Source organism: Benincasa hispida, chromosome 4, assembly GCF_027475165.1.
Source record: "Benincasa hispida cultivar pf3 chromosome 4, pf3_genome.v1.1, whole genome shotgun sequence".
NCBI classification, from domain to species: domain Eukaryota; kingdom Viridiplantae; phylum Streptophyta; class Magnoliopsida; order Cucurbitales; family Cucurbitaceae; genus Benincasa; species Benincasa hispida.
This window is the reverse complement of record NC_143481.1, coordinates 6,814,653-6,833,900: the sequence shown is the minus strand read 5'-3', so window position 1 is coordinate 6,833,900 and position 19,248 is coordinate 6,814,653. Positions and strand designations below refer to the sequence as shown.

Here is a 19,248-nt window from a genome sequence, read left to right as displayed (position 1 = left end):
ATAATCATCCTGAAGCGTGTAAATGATGAAAATTTAAAGATACTCATTGATTGTTCATAAATTAACTTTTTCAAATAAAAATCATTGAAGAAAAGAAAAGAAAATGTTGTGTACTCATAAAAAGTCTCATTTTTTTTTTAGTCCCACTTAGATTTTCAGTTCAAATTCACATCAAAACGCAAGGAATAGTCAGCATTGAGAAAAAAAAAATTATCAATACATTCACCAAAAAAAAATACATATATTTTTTTATTCCAATTTTGGTTTGGAAAAAAGTTATAAAGAGTTTGAAATAGTCCAACATTTGGCTGCCAATAAGAAAACAAAAGTCAAAGGATTCAACAGTGGCATGAATTTTCTTTTCCATCGGTAAAAAATTTATGAATTCCAAGTTTCTTAATCATTAATTAATATCCTTGGACTTGGAATGGAACTTTATTGTTTGTAGAGGCAATGGGGTTCGAATCTTTCATCATCTACACCATTTTCCTTTAAGAATCTTTCAACTTTTTTCCTCCCTCTTGGTTCATTTTCCCCCACTTTTACTAAAAATCTTTCTGAAAATTGTTATGTAATATTTTTCCTTCTCTTGCAATTGTTGAAGAAATCAATCCATCTTTTCACTTCACCTGCCCACTTTCCCACTTTCGCTTTTTATCTTCTTCCCCTTCGCTCTTCTTTAATCTTTCCCCCTTTTTCCTCTTGTAATAATAAGCATATGCGCCATTCTAGGAAGAAATTATACATTATTTCATGGTTTTTTTATGCCTTTTTCTTCCTTTACGCTTTCTTCTCTTAGAACCCTTTTGGGGTTTATTGTCGTTGGGCTGAGTTTTAGGGGCCCCCACGTTCTGTATGTCTTCTAAGCATTGAAATCTTTGATTTTCCCCAACTGGGTTTGATGTTTCTTCGTCATTCCCTATCGGGTTTGGATTACAATACGCTTCTTTGACTTTGAATTTCTTAGAAATCAACTTCTCAACCGATTTTTGCGTGTCTGCTTTGCCGTATTTCTATTTGCTGATGTATGAATGTGAGAAATAGCCTTGGAACTTTTCTCTCTTTGTATTCTCAATTGTTTTTACGCTCTTGGCTGCTTTTCTTTTTCAAAATTACTTGAATTAAACAATTATATCGCTCTCTTTTTTCATACCTGAATAGATTATTCGCTCACAAAGAGTAGGAGAAAAGGGGAGGGGGTGAAAACGAATGAAAGTTTGGCTTCTGTGATTACGGCGTAATTCTGGCTTTCTTTTAGCGAATTGGGATCTTTTCCTTATCTGGGTCTCTGCTACTTCCACCATTTGTGCACCTTCTTGATTGATTTCTGGAGGTGAGTTGCTGAATCCACTATTTTATTCTCTTCCTGTTACGTTCATCTGAAACTAATTGAATTTGAACCTTAGTTGAGCTGGAAGAATCTCTCTCTAATTACAGATGCTGTTTAGGGATGTTGTATTGTCTTTAGATGTTAAAACTTTTCTTTTCTGGAGAATTCTTTTAGGGCAGAAGAATTAATGGCTATATCTTGTTCTTGTTTAAATTTCATATTGGTTTAAATGGTTGTACTGATTGGGTGCTTAAGATTATCGGATGTTTCTACGACTATGGATGAAAATGTTTAGATGATAGGATGCTGTTTGTTTGGGCCATTGGTGTTTCTTTTCAATTGTGTATTGCTTCTAATGATCTTCAAGTATGTTAGACATTGGTCTTTCCCTATGCTTAAGGTTTAGAAAGAATTTAATCCTTGTGTTCTTTGTTTCATCTTTCCCTTTTGCTTCATATGTATTAGAGTCTTGGTATATAATAATTAAACCATTGCTTATATTCAATCTTTTGAGGATTGTTGTAAAGCTAAAACTTACAGTTTTGAGAGGGATGTATTGAATGATCTGACTGTATTTACGTACTTCCCTTTCATCATTTTATTGGGCTCCGGTTTTTCCCAGGTAAATTTTTTCATTGATCATGGGCAGATAAGACTAAACACCATGGGTTGGCTAAGCAAAATTTTAAAAGTTGGATCTGGCCATAGAATAACTGAAAAGAATTACCAAACAAACTATGAGGAGGATCCAAATTCTCATCTGCCCTCGACTTCAGAGGTGAAGCGAACGCTACTTGCAGTCATCACTTTTTTATTGTTATTTTTAGTTTCCACATTAATAAAACATCAATTGATCGTTTAACCAGTAATATGTGAAACCATTAGTTTCAATGTTGAAACTTATAAGTTGGATTAAAGCTTCGATCTTATTACTTCACCATTTTAACATACTGTGGTGGGAACTTGAAAACAGGGTTTATGGTCGGAGAATGAGAATGAAGACATTGATCGTGCAATAGCAATTTCTCTTGTAGAAGAAAGTCAGAAGGCAAATAGTGTGATTGGTGAGTGAAGCGGCTGTCAAATCTTTCTCCAATTGCTATTCCCAACTGCCATCTTACATTTTAACAGAAACTATTATTCATGTTCCTGAATCTAATTTACCAGAGAATAGAGGATGCACTATGTGGGAGCTTGATATTTCAAGTAGTACTCATGTTCTAGGTTGTTTCCAAGACAATTTGCATCACAATTTCTGAATAGACAATGAATATCTGAAATATTATGATACACTGTGAAGTGTTTTATGGTATCATGGTCAAATGACATTTAACTTCTCAAGTATTCATATGTTCAAATATAGATGTTTTGTATGTGTTCCTTAATTATTTGTTATAAGTAGGAACTTATACATAAGTTATTGAAACTTTTGATAGATCGTGATTATCAATTGGAAGAAGATGAACTTCTTGCCAAAGCAGTACAAGAAAGCCTCAATTTGGAGTCCCCTCCACAATATACAAGCGGAAACATGTATCAACCTTATCTACCTCAATATCAATTTGGTTCCAGGTACTACTGTTCACTTAATGGACCACATTAAATTACATGTTGAAACCGCTGTGTACAATAGTAATCATTTCCATCTCTGGCAAGAAGCTCTTATCCGTGTTTCTATTTGTTCTTTTTTGAACGTTTTCTGCTTTTGAGTCTATTTAATTGCTAAGAAAACTGCCAAAGATGATATCAATTAACAAGAAAAAAAAAAATTCTAACGAAGTCTTGAATCTTGTTAGGATATGTGCTGGCTGCTATAATGAGATTGGCTATGGACGTTACTTGAACTGCCTCAATGCATTTTGGCATCCAGAATGTTTCCGATGTCGCGCTTGCAACCTCCCAATTTCAGACTATGAGGTGAACAATATTTTTTAGATCATTCCAGAGTCAATAGTATTTTTCTTGGCTCTAGCTGACAAGACATGGCCCTTCCTTATAGTTTTCTACTTCTGGGAATTTTCCATACCATAAATCTTGCTACAAGGAGAATTATCACCCAAAATGTGATGTTTGCAAGCATTTTGTAAGTACTTTTTCCGGTCCATAATCTCTAACTTTTAACTGAGGTGCTTTCATATACTGCCTTTCTGATTTCATGAGGTTGTCTGGGAAAAGAGCGAACATTCTACATGTTGACGATTGCGTATTTTAGTCAAATTTGGAGAGATTTCTATTGTCATTGCACGAAAAAGAAAAATATCATGTTTAACATTGAGTTGTGACGTTGTTTCTATGAATGAAATTAACATATACAGAGTATGTTTTTCTTCAAATATCTACTTATAGTCAATTGGTGTTGGGATTTGGGATATGTGTCTCATGAACAGATTCCAACAAATCCTGCTGGTCTTATTGAATATAGGGCACACCCTTTCTGGATCCAGAAATACTGTCCGTCTCATGAATATGATGGCACTCCTCGATGTTGCAGTTGCGAACGAATGGAGGTTAGTGGCATCTCTCTCCAAAGGCATATTTGAGAGTGATTTGAAAATGATTATGTTTACCTTTGTCACGAAACGTCATTTATGAATTCAAATCAATTTAATATTTCATTTTAATACCATCAAAATTGATTTTAAATAATAATTTATAGTAATTTTGAACATGTCAAAAGTGATTTTAATCATTTCAAAATCCTCTCGAACATGTTGTAAGTTCGTGAAGAAAATCTCGATTTTCATGAATTCTTGACCAAATGTTGGATGCTTTGTATGTACCAGCCCCAAGAGGTCAAGTATATCCCCCTTCATGATGGTCGAAAGCTTTGCCTCGAGTGTCTCGACTCTACAATCATGGACACGAAAGAATGCCAACCTCTTTATCGCGACATACAGGAATTTTATGATGGTTTGAATATGAAAGTAGAGCAGGACGTTCCATTGCTTTTGGTCGAAAGGCAAGCACTAAACGAAGCAAGAGAGGGAGAAAAACATGTAACTAAACAACCCTTTCTCAGCTGTAATGTTTGATGTTGTCTGTCTGTTCATTTGTTAATTGCAAAGCAGTGTTGAAGCACTACTATGAATCTGTGTTGATTTTGCTCGTCCTTGTTAGGGCCACTATCATATCCCCGAGACAAGAGGACTGTGTCTTTCGGAGGAACAAACCATTAGCACCGTAAGAATTTCTTCTCTCCATTTCCATTCCTCCATTTTTTGGGCTATGAATCAGGTTGTTCATTGATCAAAGCCCAAAGGCATAATATTCCCTTGCACAAAAAAACCAGAGATTTAACTCATCTAAAAACTCACAGGTTTTAAGGCGGCCTAGATATGAAAGGGGAAATCGAGTATCGGGCACGATGTCGGAGCCCTACAAATTAACACGTCATTGTGAGGTCACTGCAATTCTCATTCTGTTTGGTCTTCCTAGGTATGTAATAATCTCAATTTCAGTTTTTTAGTTTTGCTTATTTGTTGAACAAATTTTAAGCATTAAATATGTTAATCTCGATGCCCTCCATCCTCATTCTAATCCAACCACCTTAAGAGTACGTTATTTCTATCCATATTTCAATGGAATTGTTAAAATTCTTGAGGAGAATGTCTAAATAAGAGTACGACATTATGGTAATATTAGTACTTGTGTATCTTGTGTAACCGAGATTCTCGACGTACACAGGTTGCTTACTGGGTCGATTTTGGCTCATGAGATGATGCATGCATGGTTGCGTCTTAAAGGTGCGTTTTACTTCATTTGTAGTAGACCAAAAATGCCTTAACACACTCTACGTCCCTGTTCTATTTGATATCCTGACAATCATGCCATGGTTTTTAAAGGTTTTCGAACTCTCAGTCAAGACGTTGAAGAAGGCATCTGTCAAGTTCTAGCACACATGTGGTTGAGTACCGAGCTCATGTCTTGCCAAGATTACAACGATGTCGCCTCGACCTCATACTCCGCTGGTCCCACATCATCATCAAGAAGAAAAACCATGTCTAAATTTGAAAGAAAACTTGGGGAGTTCTTTAAACACCAGATAGAGTCGGACATGTCTCCAGTGTATGGAGATGGATTCAGAGCTGGGCAGATGGCTGTGCATAAATACGGTCTTCGGAGTACCCTTGATCATATTCAAATGACTGGGACCTTTCCTTATTGAAACTGGAGATCTTGTACCCTTAAATCGATAGCAATTCTTTTAATTTCTTAATTCAGTTCTTTTCTTGGCCTTCCATATTTACAGCTAAGGCCAAATTTCATAGAAGGATCCCCTTTGTGTAGATTAAGTTAATTAGATTCATTTAATTTAATGCTTATAATTCCACATTTGTCTCTGCCTCAGTTCTTTCTTCATATTGATGATGCTCGCCATACAACAATGGTAATGGTTGTAGCTTCTGTAAATGAACCTGAATCTTTAATAGAGTTGACACTACCTCCCCCATGCTCGGTCGCAGTTCTGGTTCTTGGTTCAAGCAGGCTGCACTTAGCTTAACCATCAGTGTAGCAAACTCCATCTTCCCTGTTTCTTTAATGTTGGAATCGATAAACCGGGCTAGTCGAGCTTCTATATTTTCTTCATTGTTGGGAATCATTGTTGCAGAAAGTAGTACCTGTCTTCCCCCTTCCATACAAACGGCCTCTTTTCCAGTAACAAGCTCCAAAACCACCACTCCAAAAGCATAGACATCAATCTTTGGAGTTACAACCCCTGCCTCCCTGTATTCTGGAGCCATGTAGCCCTTTGCCCCCACAACATTTGTGGTCAAGACACAGGCTGCTGTGGCTCTTTCTGTTACTCTTGCCAGACTAAAGTTAGAAACTTTGGCTCTTAAATTGCTGTTGAGAAGAATATTGCTGGTGTTGACGTTGTTATGAACATAGGCAGGCTCTGTGAAGCTGTGAAGATAGTGAAGTCCATTAGCAACGTCAATAGCAATTTGTATCCTCTTCCTCCAGCTCTGTCTCTCTTTTCTGTTGCCTCTGTTGAGCCATTCTCTTAGCGACCCATTTTCCACGAACTCAAAAAGAAGGTAAAAACGACCATGGTTTTCACAAACACCCTCAAGCTTCACTAGATTGAAATGGTAGAGTTTCTTCAGCATGTTAACTTCTTTAATGGCATTCATTCTGGTTCTTTTCACTGCCAGTTTCATCTTCTTGCCAAAAGTTCCCCTGAATACGGACCCATTTACTCTGTTCTTTGGACTGAATCTTCTTGTGGCTTTCATGATCTCGTCTATCCCGAACACTTTCATGACACGGTCCATGCTTGCAATTTCGACTCGAAGGTCCACGGGTGGTGTCCATTTCCTGATAATGTTCTTGTCATTCTTAGAAACCATCCCCTTTGCTCTGGTTTTGTAAATGAGAAAGACTGCACAACCAACAACAGCAACGACTAACAAGAAGAAACCAGTGCCTTTCGCGATATCGACGCAAATGTTTCTTGTTGATTCATTTTCCTGCCAATTAGCAGTAGAAGAGGATGGTAATCTAATTTGTGAACTTGATGGTTCAGTTGACAATGGAACTAAAATGGTCGAAAATGGAGATAGATTTGGATCATCTTCTTCACTAAATCCATTTGCTTCAAGAACACTCTTCTTACTCACATTGAATCTATCCCCAATTTCAGAAACCCTTTCGCCATTAGCAACCAAATAAGTAGCTAAAAACCTGACCCCAATGCCGGCCTGGTTGCTGGTGGGGCAAGCGCATCTGAGCGGCACAAGCAATGTCATACCAGGGCGGAGATCCCATTCTTCAAACCCATTTGCGAATTTAAGAGCTGCGCAAGATACAGAGCCCTGGTAAACCTCAGTTGCCGCAATGTAATAGGTATGAGATTGCGCTAGAACGAAGGACGCATTGGCCTGGTAAAATCGGGCGACGCAAGAACAGTGAAGCGGAACGATGACGGGTGTGTTCAGAGGGAAAGAAGAGAAGACGGTGACGTTATTGGCTACGGCGATTTGATTTGGGTCTGATGAAGTGAGATTGGAAATGGAAGGTACGGAATCATAAGGGGGTTTGGATTTGAAGATGAGAAAGGCCCGGCAGGAGGTTGGTCCGCCGTTGCAGGAGTAGAGTCCGGTCTGTTCATTGTCGTCGGCGCCCCCGCCGCCGCTGCAGCTGTGCGGTGTGTAACTCTGTTGAGCATTGATGGGTGAAGAAAGGAGAAGAAGTGCATAAAATGTTGAGGAAATTAGAATTTTCATTATTTGTGTTTTGCATTTTCTTAAACTTAAACGAAGCTATTTAAATTAAGGGGAAAAGAGAGAGATTTTCAACTATGAAGCATAAATTAATGGGATTAATTAAAGATGTCCCGTGAATCAATTTTTATAAATATTTTTCAAACTTTTGTGTTTTTGTTTCTTGGAAGCTTATGGATGGATTTATATGTTCTTCTTAGTTCTTCACAATTAACAGATTCCAAACGGGGAAAAAATTATTTATTTATATATTATTGTTTTTTTTTTACCCAAATTAAGCATGGTTCGTGGGTCAAGGCCGATTGGGTGGATAATCCATATATCCACCATATTTTGTTTTATGTTTTCAGTTCGCAGATAATTTGGATTTTGTTTTTGAAAACTGTTTCCGGATTCTATAATTCAAACTATAGAAATTATAAGAACAACATTTTTATGTTTTCATTGTATCTAGATTTTGAATTTTAAATTTTAAGGTGTAGAATTATATTCAATAAAGATAAAAAAAAACATTTAAAATTACAATATGTCATGCTATAAACTTAATTCATTATTTGATAAATAAAATATGCATTATGTAAATATATTATAAATTATATAGTATTACAGAATAATAATTATACAAAAAAATTTAACATAAAAAATGTCATAAATAAATTAATCATAATTTATTGTCAATTAATATTTTGTGGATAACTCCAAGTCTTATGATTTACGAATATATTTTCAATCATAGTTTAAACAATTATTTAAATTAGAAACCAGTTTTTGAATCTGCTACCAAACACGTATATGAAAACACGAAATATTTTTATTGAATCCCTAGTTTTCAAATTTATGTTTTCAAATTCTCTACCGAACATATTCTTAAATATTTGAGATTTAAATATCTCTGTTTATTTTTTTTTTAGAGTAGGTGATATTATTATACAACAACAAGGGGATCCCATGGCCTGGGATCAAGACATCAAAGCAACAAAGCACAAGCAAAGACAGGGTAACAAAACCAAAACAAATCCAACAAGATAAGACCAGAACAAAACCAAAACATAAACGCAAAACCCCCAAACCACCTTGGAGAAAGTCAGAGAAAAGAAACCAAAACCCCACAAACTAGGGACAATAACAAAACAAAGAACAACAGCAAGTTCAAAAAGAAGAAACAACCGTAAACACACTAGATAAGACCAAGAAGATCAACCTGCCAAGAAGTAGCTCGAGCACGAACCATAAGGTGAAACATGGTAGACACTGATCTCAGTTGACCTCCATGCAGCCACCGGTTACACTCCTATCAGATGTAGTAGATGGAATCACACCAGAATACATGGAACAACTTACTATGCACCCCTTACCCGACCCCACTCGGCACAACCAACTTAACTCGACATCCCAACCCGCCACCCAATGAGACGAACCCAACTTACGCAACACACTAGACCACACCTCTCTCCCAAACCCACACTTAAAAAATAAATGATCCCGTAACTCCACACCTCTTCCACATAAAAGACACCCCCTCCTTCTGACAACACATCCCAACTCCTCAACCAATCCCGCGTACCCAACTTGTCCCTCACAGCTAATCACGCACAGAATGAGTGGCGCGGAATACCACCCCCGCCCACAAAATACCAGCTCAAGACACCCTAGGATGACGAGGACGCAAACTCTTCCATGCACTATCGATAGAAAACCGACCACTAGCATCTAGCACCTAAATCCAATAATCCTTCCCCATCACCCTAGGCCCCACTGCCTGAATAAGATCCAGATCTCAAGTAACTCTCAAGACACTGTAGGCCACCTCCAACCTCCCTCACCATCCATGAACTCCGACAACCTCGCCTCCAAACTACTTCCTGCATCATAAACCACCGTAGACCCATATGAATCCAAAATCGCACCTCCCGGCAGCCAAGGATCTCATCAAACAAAACAAGACTGTCCATCGCCGACCATCAAACGAACCAGATGCTTGAATCTATCTCTACTTCGCAAGATAACCCTCAAGCACCAAGACCTCCCAACCTCACTTCGAACAACCCACAAAGACTGCCCACGCGAAACATACGCCTCCACCCACACCACTCATAATGATTCCAATTTAATTAAGAGAAGCCAGAGCAGCTTCATAATAGCAGTCTGGTTCCATGAGGCCACATGGTTCACACTCAACCCCCCCTCCCTCTCCCAACGACAAGCACACCTCATCCCACGCCACCCGTGCACCACCCCAACTCACTGCACTCCCTTCTATAAATAACTACATAACAGACGATCAACCTTATGAGTTACACACGCAGACAACACGAAAAAGCTAACCAAAACACCTAAAAGGACTGAAAACAGACCTAACAAGCTGTAACCTCCCAGCAAAGGAGAGGGACCGCTCTGCCCAGCTTCTAATACGAGCTGTAATCCTCTGTATCAAAGGTGCATAATCCACAACCCTTAACTGACCAACCAATAAAGGTAATCCCAGATAGCTAACAGGTAGCAAACCAAGAGAGAAACCTATAAACACAGCTAGTTCCTCTGCCTCACCAGACTCTACACCCGCAACAAATATGGAACTCTTCCCAACATTTGCAACTAACCTAGACAGCCCTGCAAAATCTGCTAAGACCTGTCTCACAAACTCCAAAGAATCTCTGCACAGAAAATCATCAAATCGTCTGCAAAAATCAAATGAGTCAGGCCTACACGCTCACACCAATCATGAAACCTAAACCATATAGGAGGTTTATTCAACAACTTGGACAAGACCTATAAAGCGTATGAATATAATACAACTGTTATTTAAAGTATGGAAGATTATACACACAACAAATTATTTAAAGTATGGAGATTAAATTATAATACAACTATTATAAAGATGAAAAATGTTATTACAATGGAAGATTTAGAGTTAGAGATAGATTAACATGTAGATCCAGAATGTTACTTACTAAATTTCAAATTGTACTTTTTTTCTTTTTCTTTTACACACATTATAAAGTGTCAAAGTATTTAGAATTAAATGCAATAGTTGTACGCTATATTATTAGATGTTATTTAGTTAAGTTTATTGTTAAAGTCCACTGGGGGGTTTATTTTAGGTTTTGTATTTAAGTATGCTTTCATCTCATGGTAAGGTTGAGAAACCCTAATATGGATCTCTAATATTTCTCTCTATATCTCAAAAACTTATCATAGAGAGAGTGAATTACACACTAATAAAATTATTGATAGATCGCCTATTTTTTAATCGTTTATAAGTTCAAATTTTAAAGAAGATTTACTTATAGGAAATAACTTAAAGTATTAAAAAAAATACTATGAATATAACTATTAGACCATATTTAATCTTTTTTAATCATAATTTGGATGTATGAAAGGAAAAAATGAAAATATATTATCTAAGAATATAATTGACCATTAAAAAAAGTAGCCACCATTTCCGATAATTTCGCTTTATTTTGTATTTTGTTTACATGGGAAAAAGGGGGAAAAATTGATTACTTTAATTCTTTAATTTTGTATTTTGTCTATATTAAAAGAATGCTGGCTGATTCATCATATAAATTATAAAGAGAATATACAATACTTCAAATTTGAAATGTTAATTTTTATAAGTTACATAAAAAGAATTTATGTAAATGAAAAAAATGGTTCATGCATGTACCTGTATTCGTTGGCATTTTGTATGACTTGGAATCTAATAACGACCATCGTAGAAGTTTTCTTTTCTTCTTTTTCTTTTTTTTTTTTTTAAAAAAAATAAATTAAAAATAATTATAATAGTGCTGAATTGGTCAAGATTTGATAATGTCAAATAATGAGGGACAAAAATCAACAAAAAATCAACACCCTCCTATATATAAGAAAATAGCTATTTGCATTAACTTATTTATCAGTTGTGTAGGGTGTAATAGAATGAGTTTGTAATATAATGTAATAAAAAACTCATGTTTAGATTAAGCGTTTTGAGTCCGATTTGTAATACAAAATTCATTTCGTTTCTACCGTTTTCAATCAACCTCATTTCCTATCGTTTTCATATTTCATGATTCTATTTCTCTTCTGTTCTTGATTCTTCACGCATTCCAATACTCATTTGATTCTTATTAATTTTGTTTATATTCTAGCCTACCAAATAACCCCTCATGGGACGTTTGAGACGAGGATTATCCTAAAACTATAATAACCACCTCTTGCTAAAGTAAATACTATTTCAAAACCTCATTTACTATCGTCTTTACTATTGTATATACATCATTTTTCTATTCTTTATTATAATGTTTACCATTTCCTTCTTAAACTAAAATAATTTATACCTCAAACACAAACAAGGATAACCCAACTATAATAAACTAAGACTATAATAACTAACTGCTCAAACGCCCTCTTAGTGTTTCTAATTAAGAGTAGCTTTGTGGAGGTTTACATTAGAAACATATTAGAAAAAATTCTAGTGGCATAATAATACATACTCATTCTACGTAATGACTCTTTTGATCTTTGAATTCATAAGAATATGGGCATTTAGTTCCCGATATTTCAAATTAGTCATTTTAGTCCCGAGTTTATATTCAAAATACCCCTCTATAAAAACTCATCATTCCCATCCTTCTCTAAGCTTGGCACACGATCAGTTCCAGCCCCATCCCCCTTTTCCCCTTTCAAGACCCCAGCACTCTCTTCCACTTACTCCGACCGACTACCATTGTCGACGGCAGCTCGAGTTCCGGCGAGCAGCAGTGGGGTGAGTACTGTGAAATTCAACCGGCGGCCGTGGTGGTCGGCGTAATGGTGGGGTTTTTGAAATCGACACAACTCTCCATGCCTATGTAATCATCAATGTTGAAATCTCTAAGAACAGGGGAGAGAACCTTCTTGCTCTCAGATGGGGGATTTCAAATTTCAATCAACAGAGATTAGAGGAAGATGGAAGGAATATGGATGGGTTTTGAAGAATTGGAGGAATGGGGGTATATATTAATAAAGACAAGGCTTACTAGTTTGTATTTAAAAAGATAACTTTCCGATGTTATTTTATTTTATAAGTCATACACATATTTAAAAATGTTTTCTCACTGGTGACAAACAATGAATGAAGACTACACCCTACTACTAGACATTTTCGAACATGTAATAAAAAATATGTTCTATATTCTTTCAAAATTAACATATGTTTTTATAAATAAGCTTATAAAATACTCATTTGACTTCTAGGTTTCTTTGCTTTGTTATCTGCTTTCCACCAATATTTTTAAAAAAATGAAGCCAAATTTTGACAACATAAAAAAAAAAAATTTAATACTATCCTAAATTTTGAAATTTGGCTAAGAATTAACTCTTTTATTCAGGAGACATGAAAATTATTGTAAGAATTCTAATTTGTCATTGATCATGGTTGTTGATACTAAATTTTGGCTAAGGAAAAAGACATTTGACCTTCATGTGACATCAACGGTAAATTTGTAATTTTTGGAAAGACAAAACCTACAAAACAAAGAAAAATGACTTCAATGCCTAAGTCAGTAAGAGAATTATAAAATAGAGAAAAAGTTACTTGGTCGAGGCCACGGACCCAACATTCTTTCTAGACATGCTAGGGTTTCATCCCTTAAGGCCTAACCATGTTGGAGTTTGAGTTATTGGACCAATCTTAGAGACTCGGTGAAAGTGAACCAAGCCAAATTTGACTCTTTTATCCTTGATTTTAGGGTACCCACAACAATGGTTATGATGAACATAAGAGGAAAAGTAAAATAAGGAAAGTATTAAAGAGGGAAAAACCATTAGATACTTGAATAATTTAATTCTTAATAACTAGGCTTTGATGAAGATTACTATATATTAAATTTAGGTTTGTTTCGTCCTCCTGACTGTCTGTCTCTCTCTAGGACTTTAGTAAAAGGGCTCGGGGAAGCCCGGCCCAATATATTGGGCAAAAGCCCATGGATCTTAAAAGTCAGGAACTCTGGGGTTGAAAGCCCATAAAATAGCTTAGAAGAAAAGTTTTATTTGGATGTGGTTGTTAGGAATGCGTAATCCGGGAAAAAAGATATGATTTACCCTGTTACCAACCACTCTCTTTCACCACCCAACTTGAGGCAAACCCATCCTCCATAAATATATCAAAATTAAATAATAATATAAACTAAAAATAATGCTAAATAATAATATTATCATACATTCAATTGACATATGATTTATTAGCGATCTAGACATTCATGGCTCGAATATCCCATCTTTCAATCTAAAGAAAAAAAAAAAGTGTCTATCATACACAACAAGAGCCTATAAAAATTGAATTTTTTTCTATTTCCAAATTTTGAGTTGCCATTTTTCTTGAGCAAAAATGAATTAATTGAGTTGCCATCAATTTGTGGGCAACCCTATTACAAGATCTAGGGGCGAAACTAGAGCCCGCCACATTAATTTTAACCATCAGATTATAAATTAAACTATTAGCGGCACTATTTCGAAGTTTACTAATATGTTGAAGTTGAAACTTTTTAATATTTCGTTAGAAAATATTCAATGAATGTACTTAAAGAAAAAAAAAAAGGAAAATAAGGGAAAAACTTCAATGAATGCTACAAAATTAACAAGTAAACACACAAATATGGAGCTAGTATTATTAGGGTTGATACCCTAAATCTCATGAATCCTATAGTTTGTAATTGTAATATACAAACATTTTATTTATTTAATAAAATATGAGATGTTTTATTTGACGTAGCATTAACCCACGAACCAATAAACTAATATTTAAGATTATCTTATGTAGCTTAAACATGTATGTAGAGATACACATGTGGATCATGTTTAAGTGATAACCTAAACAGTCTGTAGTAGATGGATTAGGTTGAGTACCTTATCCTAGTGACACTACGAATACGACCCGTTCTATAGATGTTACAATTGTTGTAAAGTGCTACAAATGATCTAATCCCGATCATTCATGTGGAGATATGTGAGCGTGTGTATACTATACAAAGGGGTTTATATAAGACCAGACTACGAAATGTCTAGTGTCATGAAGAAATTGGTATCTTCAAGGGTATGTATTTCTCCCAACCCTTTCTCTCTCTCTCTCTTTTTAAGATGCATGCTGTAAATTCTTCATTAATGCATAATTGCATGTTCTGTAAAATTTTTGTTCTATGAAAATAAAAATTTGGCCGATCCTCGCTTCCATTATGGAACTTCCCAGTTTCTTCAAGTATAAAATTAACATGACTTAAAAAAAATGGCACTAGAGCATAATTAGAGGGATTTTCAAAAATAGAAAAATAAAGAAAATTATTTACACAAATAGCAAAATTTAATTATAGTTGTTATAAACATTGCTACCAATGTCTATCACGGATAGACGCAGATAGAAGTCTATCAACACTACTACAAAACAGTGTTTCTTGACATTTTTTAAATGTCAAGAATCACTTTTCTTGACGTTTTAAAAAAGATCAAGGAAGCAAATGTCAAGAATGTCGATTTTCTTGATATTTTAAGAACGTCAAGAAAAGTGACACTTGACATTTAAAAAACGACAAGAAATACTGACACTTGATATGTTTGAAATGTCAAAAATATGAGCGTTCTTGATAAGGAAAAAATGTTAAGAATATCTATAATCTTGACAAGGAAAAAATGTCAAGAATTTTGCTTGTGATTTTTTTTAAAAAAATTGTAATGTTGACGTTTTTATCTATAATTGCTCCTGTATTTTGATCCAACAACCACATTTGATATATCTATGACATACATTCACCAATTAAATAAATAATACATGCATTTTCAATCTTATATATCAACCAAATTTCCACCAATATCTCTTTATAAAAACTTCACTTCTTTAACATTGTGAATATTACAACCTTATAAAGTATTTCTAAGTTAAAAGAATATGGAAAACCCCATATGAATAATTTCAAAAGTATAACAACTATCAACCCTCATATGAACACATTTCCTATTGTACAATCAACAACCCCATCCCCTCTAAGAACAATTAAAAAAATTTACGCCTATCAATCCCGTATGACATAAACCTAGCCAAATCTCGCTCACTATACTCCTGCCTCCATAAGAATAACGTAGTCCACCTTGAACTCGTCGCTTTGAGCACCTACATTAATGAAATAATATACAAAAACTACAACCACTACAAGAATTTTGGGTTTTAATGTCGATTGAAAAAAATGAAACCGGATGTACAATGTTAGTTTTATTTTTTTTATAAAAAGTGGATCTTTAATGTCGATTTTAAACTGACATTGTAGGTGTACCTTTAATGTCGATTTTAAACCGACATTAAAGATCCGCTTAATTTTTCTTCATACTTTCTATTTCCCCCCATTTTTTTTCCTTCCCTCTTCACTCTCCCCTCATTTTCTTTTTCCTCTCATTCTCACACTTTCACTCACCCACAACCCACGCAAAACCCACGAATGCAGGCGTTCTTCATCTTCTCCATCTATTTTGTTGTTTTAGGGTTTTGCTCCATTTATCCACTCGCAAAACCCTTCAATGGGAATTTCATAGCGTTGACTCGAATTTCAGTTTCCTTATCGCTACTTTAAATCATTAACATTTTCATTGATCTCTTCAATCATGGTTGGGAAGATCGAGCCTATCAATAGTTCTGTTAAATCTGGATCGAATAATCCGACCAATTCTGCAACAATGACTTCCAATGCCAAATACGATCTGTTAAACAGTTTGTCCTTCAAATCATTTAAGCTCAAGACCAAGCAACAGGAGCTTCTGATCCATGTCTCAATTCTTTTCCTCGTCTATGTTTTGGCCTTCATTACTAGGCTCTTCAGTGTTCTGCGGTATGAGTCGATAATCCATGAGTTTGATCACTACTTCAATTACCAAACTACGCTCTTTTCGACGCAGAAGGGCTTTTATGAATTCTGGAATTGGTTTGATTCTGAGAGTTGGTACCCTCTTGGTCGAATCATTGGAGGGACGCTCTATCCTGGACTTATGGTCACGGCCGCTATTATTTACTGGGGACTGCGGTTTCTGAAGTTTGCAGTGCATATTCGTGAGGTCTGTGTTTTGACGGCTCCATTTTTTGCATCAAATACCACATAGGTTGCTTACTTTTTCGGGAAAGAAATATGGGACTCAGGTGCTGGGCTTGTTGCAACCGCTTTGATAGCTATTTGTCCAGGTTACATTTCTAGATTTGTTACAGGATCGTATGATAATGAAGGGGTTGCCATTTTTGCGGCGTTGTTGACATTCTATCTATTCGTGAAGGCGATGAATACTGGATCTCTTTCTTGGGCACTAGCCTCGGCTTTTGGGTATTTTTATAAGGTGGCGGCAGCTTTTCAGACCTATACCTCTGATGGCTCGTCCTCTCTATCTTTGTCGTCGACTCCTTCCAGCATGAGCTTTGTACCAGCTTCGTCAAGATCTGAGAGATCGACTCCTTCCAGCGTCCTCGAGCTTTATTTCAGGTTTAGTTCAGATCTGAAAGTTGTTCTCTTCACACATTTCAAGTTTATTTCAGGTCAAAAAAAAATCTGAAGAAGAAATTGAGAGAAAAGCTAGCCAAATCGTTGATGTCATCAGTCATCGAAAAAGACTCCATTGGTGATGTTTCTGAGAAAAGCTAGCAGGGATTCCAGTGGTTTCAAAATTAATTGGTTTAGTTTTACTCATTACACATGGATAATTGGTTTAGGTGGGTAGGTAATTGGTTTCATTATCTCCTTTTTGTTGCTTTAGGTATTTGTTTTACACATTCCTCAAATTTGTTTGAGGTTACGGATTCCAGTGGTATGTGTTTAGTGTATGTGGATTTCTCTTATTGTTGCTTTGTTCATGTTTGGCAATTGGTTGTGTATACTTACTGCTTTAGCCATGATGATTGAGGGATGAAAAATAGTACGCAGGTAAAACATAAGCAAAAAAAAAAAATATATCATATTCATAATTTACTTAGTTGCAAGCATGGTTGAAGTTTTTTTTCCCTTCAATACTCATGGGATAGTACAATTAGGTAACTATATTGTTCCTCTGTATTTAAGCCTCGCAGCTATGGGAAATGCTTATACATCAAATGTAAGACTAAGTGCTTATGGAATGTAAAATCTAACTGCAATACATACATCAAATAGTTTTCCTTATTTTTCTATTTTTGAAAATCCCCCTTTATTTAATTTCTTTTTAATCTTTTATGTTTTTTGATTTGTTAGGTGTATGATTCTCCTCACTTGCAAATACTAGTTGTGTTGGAATTAGTGTCCTAATTCTCCCGGAGTCTAGTTGTTTTGTAAAGATACACATTATTCAATGAATAAAATAAGTGTTATTTAATTCTGGCATTTACTCATATCCAATAAACAAAACTCTTTGGTTATCTTATGTGAACTTAAGCATGTATATGTGATATACAAGTGGATCATGCCTTAAGTGATAACCTAAATAGGTCTGTAGTATAAGGATTAAGGTGGGATACCTGATCCTGGTGACACTACAGATTCGACCCACTTTGTAGAGATTTGCAAGTGTTGTAAACTACTACAGATGGTAGATCCTGACTATTCATGCGGAGACGTGGAGCGGGGGTATCCTATACAAAGAGTTTGTATAAGACCTGAACCACGAGATGATTAAACTCTGTATATAACGTCGTTGATACAAAGACTTACATCTCACCTAAACGACCATAGGTGACACGACCCCAATCCTGAGTGTTTTGGGAACTCCTGCCTTTGGGGGCGGTCCTTTGATTTGTATGGGTGAGAGTGGCTAGATTGCTAACTCAACATGTCTACCTTTTTGGGGACTTGTCTGATCTGGGAGCTGGGAACTCAATCCACAATATGGAATTCATTTATTTCCCGAAGTAGGGATAAGTAGAAAGATTGCTCGCTTAAGGGTTGATTCCAGGGCTTGAACATAGTGGCCACAACTTCTCTTTGGAAGAGAAGACTCAGCCATAGTAGGACTATGACTTATGTTCATTAGAGAGATCAGTGGTACTTAAGGAGACAGATGTAACTACAGGGGCATAACGGTTATTGGCCCAGCTGTACTTACGAGCGATATGTGAAGGGTCGTCGCACTGCTGATTGGTTAAGATGGACACATAATATATATGTGGTTAGGAGAGTTCAGTTGTCGGTATTTAGTGGAGTGCTTGGCAGTTAACGGATAGTGGATCATGTGATTAAAGAGTTTAGTCAGTTATACACGTACCGTTGGAACTTCAAGCTACAGGTTCATGAGGTTTCCTTGGTTGCTTAATGAATTCAGTTGAGGATCAGTTCTTGGTGTTCATTTAAAATGTTCAAATTGACAAGAGGTATTTTGATTATATATGATATAATCGGTTTGATGTATGAGATACATCCAGTGGAGGATTGATGCAAATGAGATTTACATTAAGTACCATGGAATAGAAAAAGAACTATGGTTTATATGTTTCATGAGATGAAATATTAAAAATATATGTTATAAATATTGTATGATAAGTTGGTTATAATAATATTAATTATTGGATAATTAATTCTTTTTCTTTTAAATAACCAAAGTAGTGGGTGGTTATTGAATCATGGTAACCGTGAGATTAAAAGGAAAATGGTTTTACTATTTTGAAAAGAAGGTTTTACAAAAGATTTGAAAAGGTTTTGAGTTTTCTCTTCGCGCAAAAGAAACTCACGAAGTCGTCAAGTA

The 19,248-nt window shown here is 35.7% G+C and overlaps 2 protein-coding genes across 5 annotated transcripts; one reads left to right on the top strand and one right to left on the bottom strand.

The window, feature by feature from the left end:
- The first annotated feature begins 437 nt into the window (after positions 1-437).
- Positions 438-5,664, top strand: LOC120076253 (protein DA1-like). 4 transcript variants are annotated; one of them, XM_090313395.1, is made up of 13 exons: positions 438-1,033; positions 1,162-1,333; positions 1,980-2,108; positions 2,304-2,394; positions 2,767-2,902; positions 3,127-3,247; positions 3,330-3,413; positions 3,718-3,837; positions 4,114-4,326; positions 4,448-4,510; positions 4,647-4,765; positions 5,015-5,073; positions 5,173-5,664. In XM_090313395.1, exons 3-13 carry the CDS (start codon positions 1,995-1,997, stop codon positions 5,493-5,495), a joined length of 1,443 nt encoding a protein of 480 aa, XP_090169521.1. In that variant the 5' UTR covers positions 438-1,033; positions 1,162-1,333; positions 1,980-1,994; the 3' UTR covers positions 5,496-5,664. The 4 variants fall into 4 exon arrangements, with proteins under 4 accessions (XP_090169521.1, XP_038885948.1, XP_038885949.1 ...); XM_039030020.2 differs by having other exon boundaries at positions 1,953-2,108; XM_039030021.2 differs by having other exon boundaries at positions 741-1,025; positions 1,953-2,108.
- On the bottom strand, positions 4,892-7,698 carry LOC120076252 (lysM domain receptor-like kinase 4). Its single transcript, XM_039030019.2, has one exon. It carries the CDS (start codon positions 7,555-7,557, stop codon positions 5,650-5,652), a length of 1,908 nt encoding a protein of 635 aa, XP_038885947.1. The 5' UTR covers positions 7,558-7,698; the 3' UTR covers positions 4,892-5,649.
- Positions 7,699-19,248: the final 11,550 nt, after the last annotated feature.

What these genes read in the sequence shown, in the direction of transcription:
- LOC120076253 (XM_090313395.1), top strand. Translation starts at nt 1,995, where the DNA reads ATGGGTTGGCTAAGCAAAATTTTAAAAGTTGGATCTGGCCATAGAATA. An exon ending in GAAGGCAAATAGTGTGATTG is followed by an intron (nt 2,395 to 2,766) that starts GTGAGTGAAGCG and finishes AACTTTTGATAG; the next exon opens with ATCGTGATTATCAATTGGAA. An exon ending in ATTCTGTTTGGTCTTCCTAG is followed by an intron (nt 4,766 to 5,014) that starts GTATGTAATAAT and finishes CGACGTACACAG; the next exon opens with GTTGCTTACTGGGTCGATTT.
- LOC120076252 (XM_039030019.2), bottom strand. Translation starts at nt 7,557, where the DNA reads ATGAAAATTCTAATTTCCTCAACATTTTATGCACTTCTTCTCCTTTCT.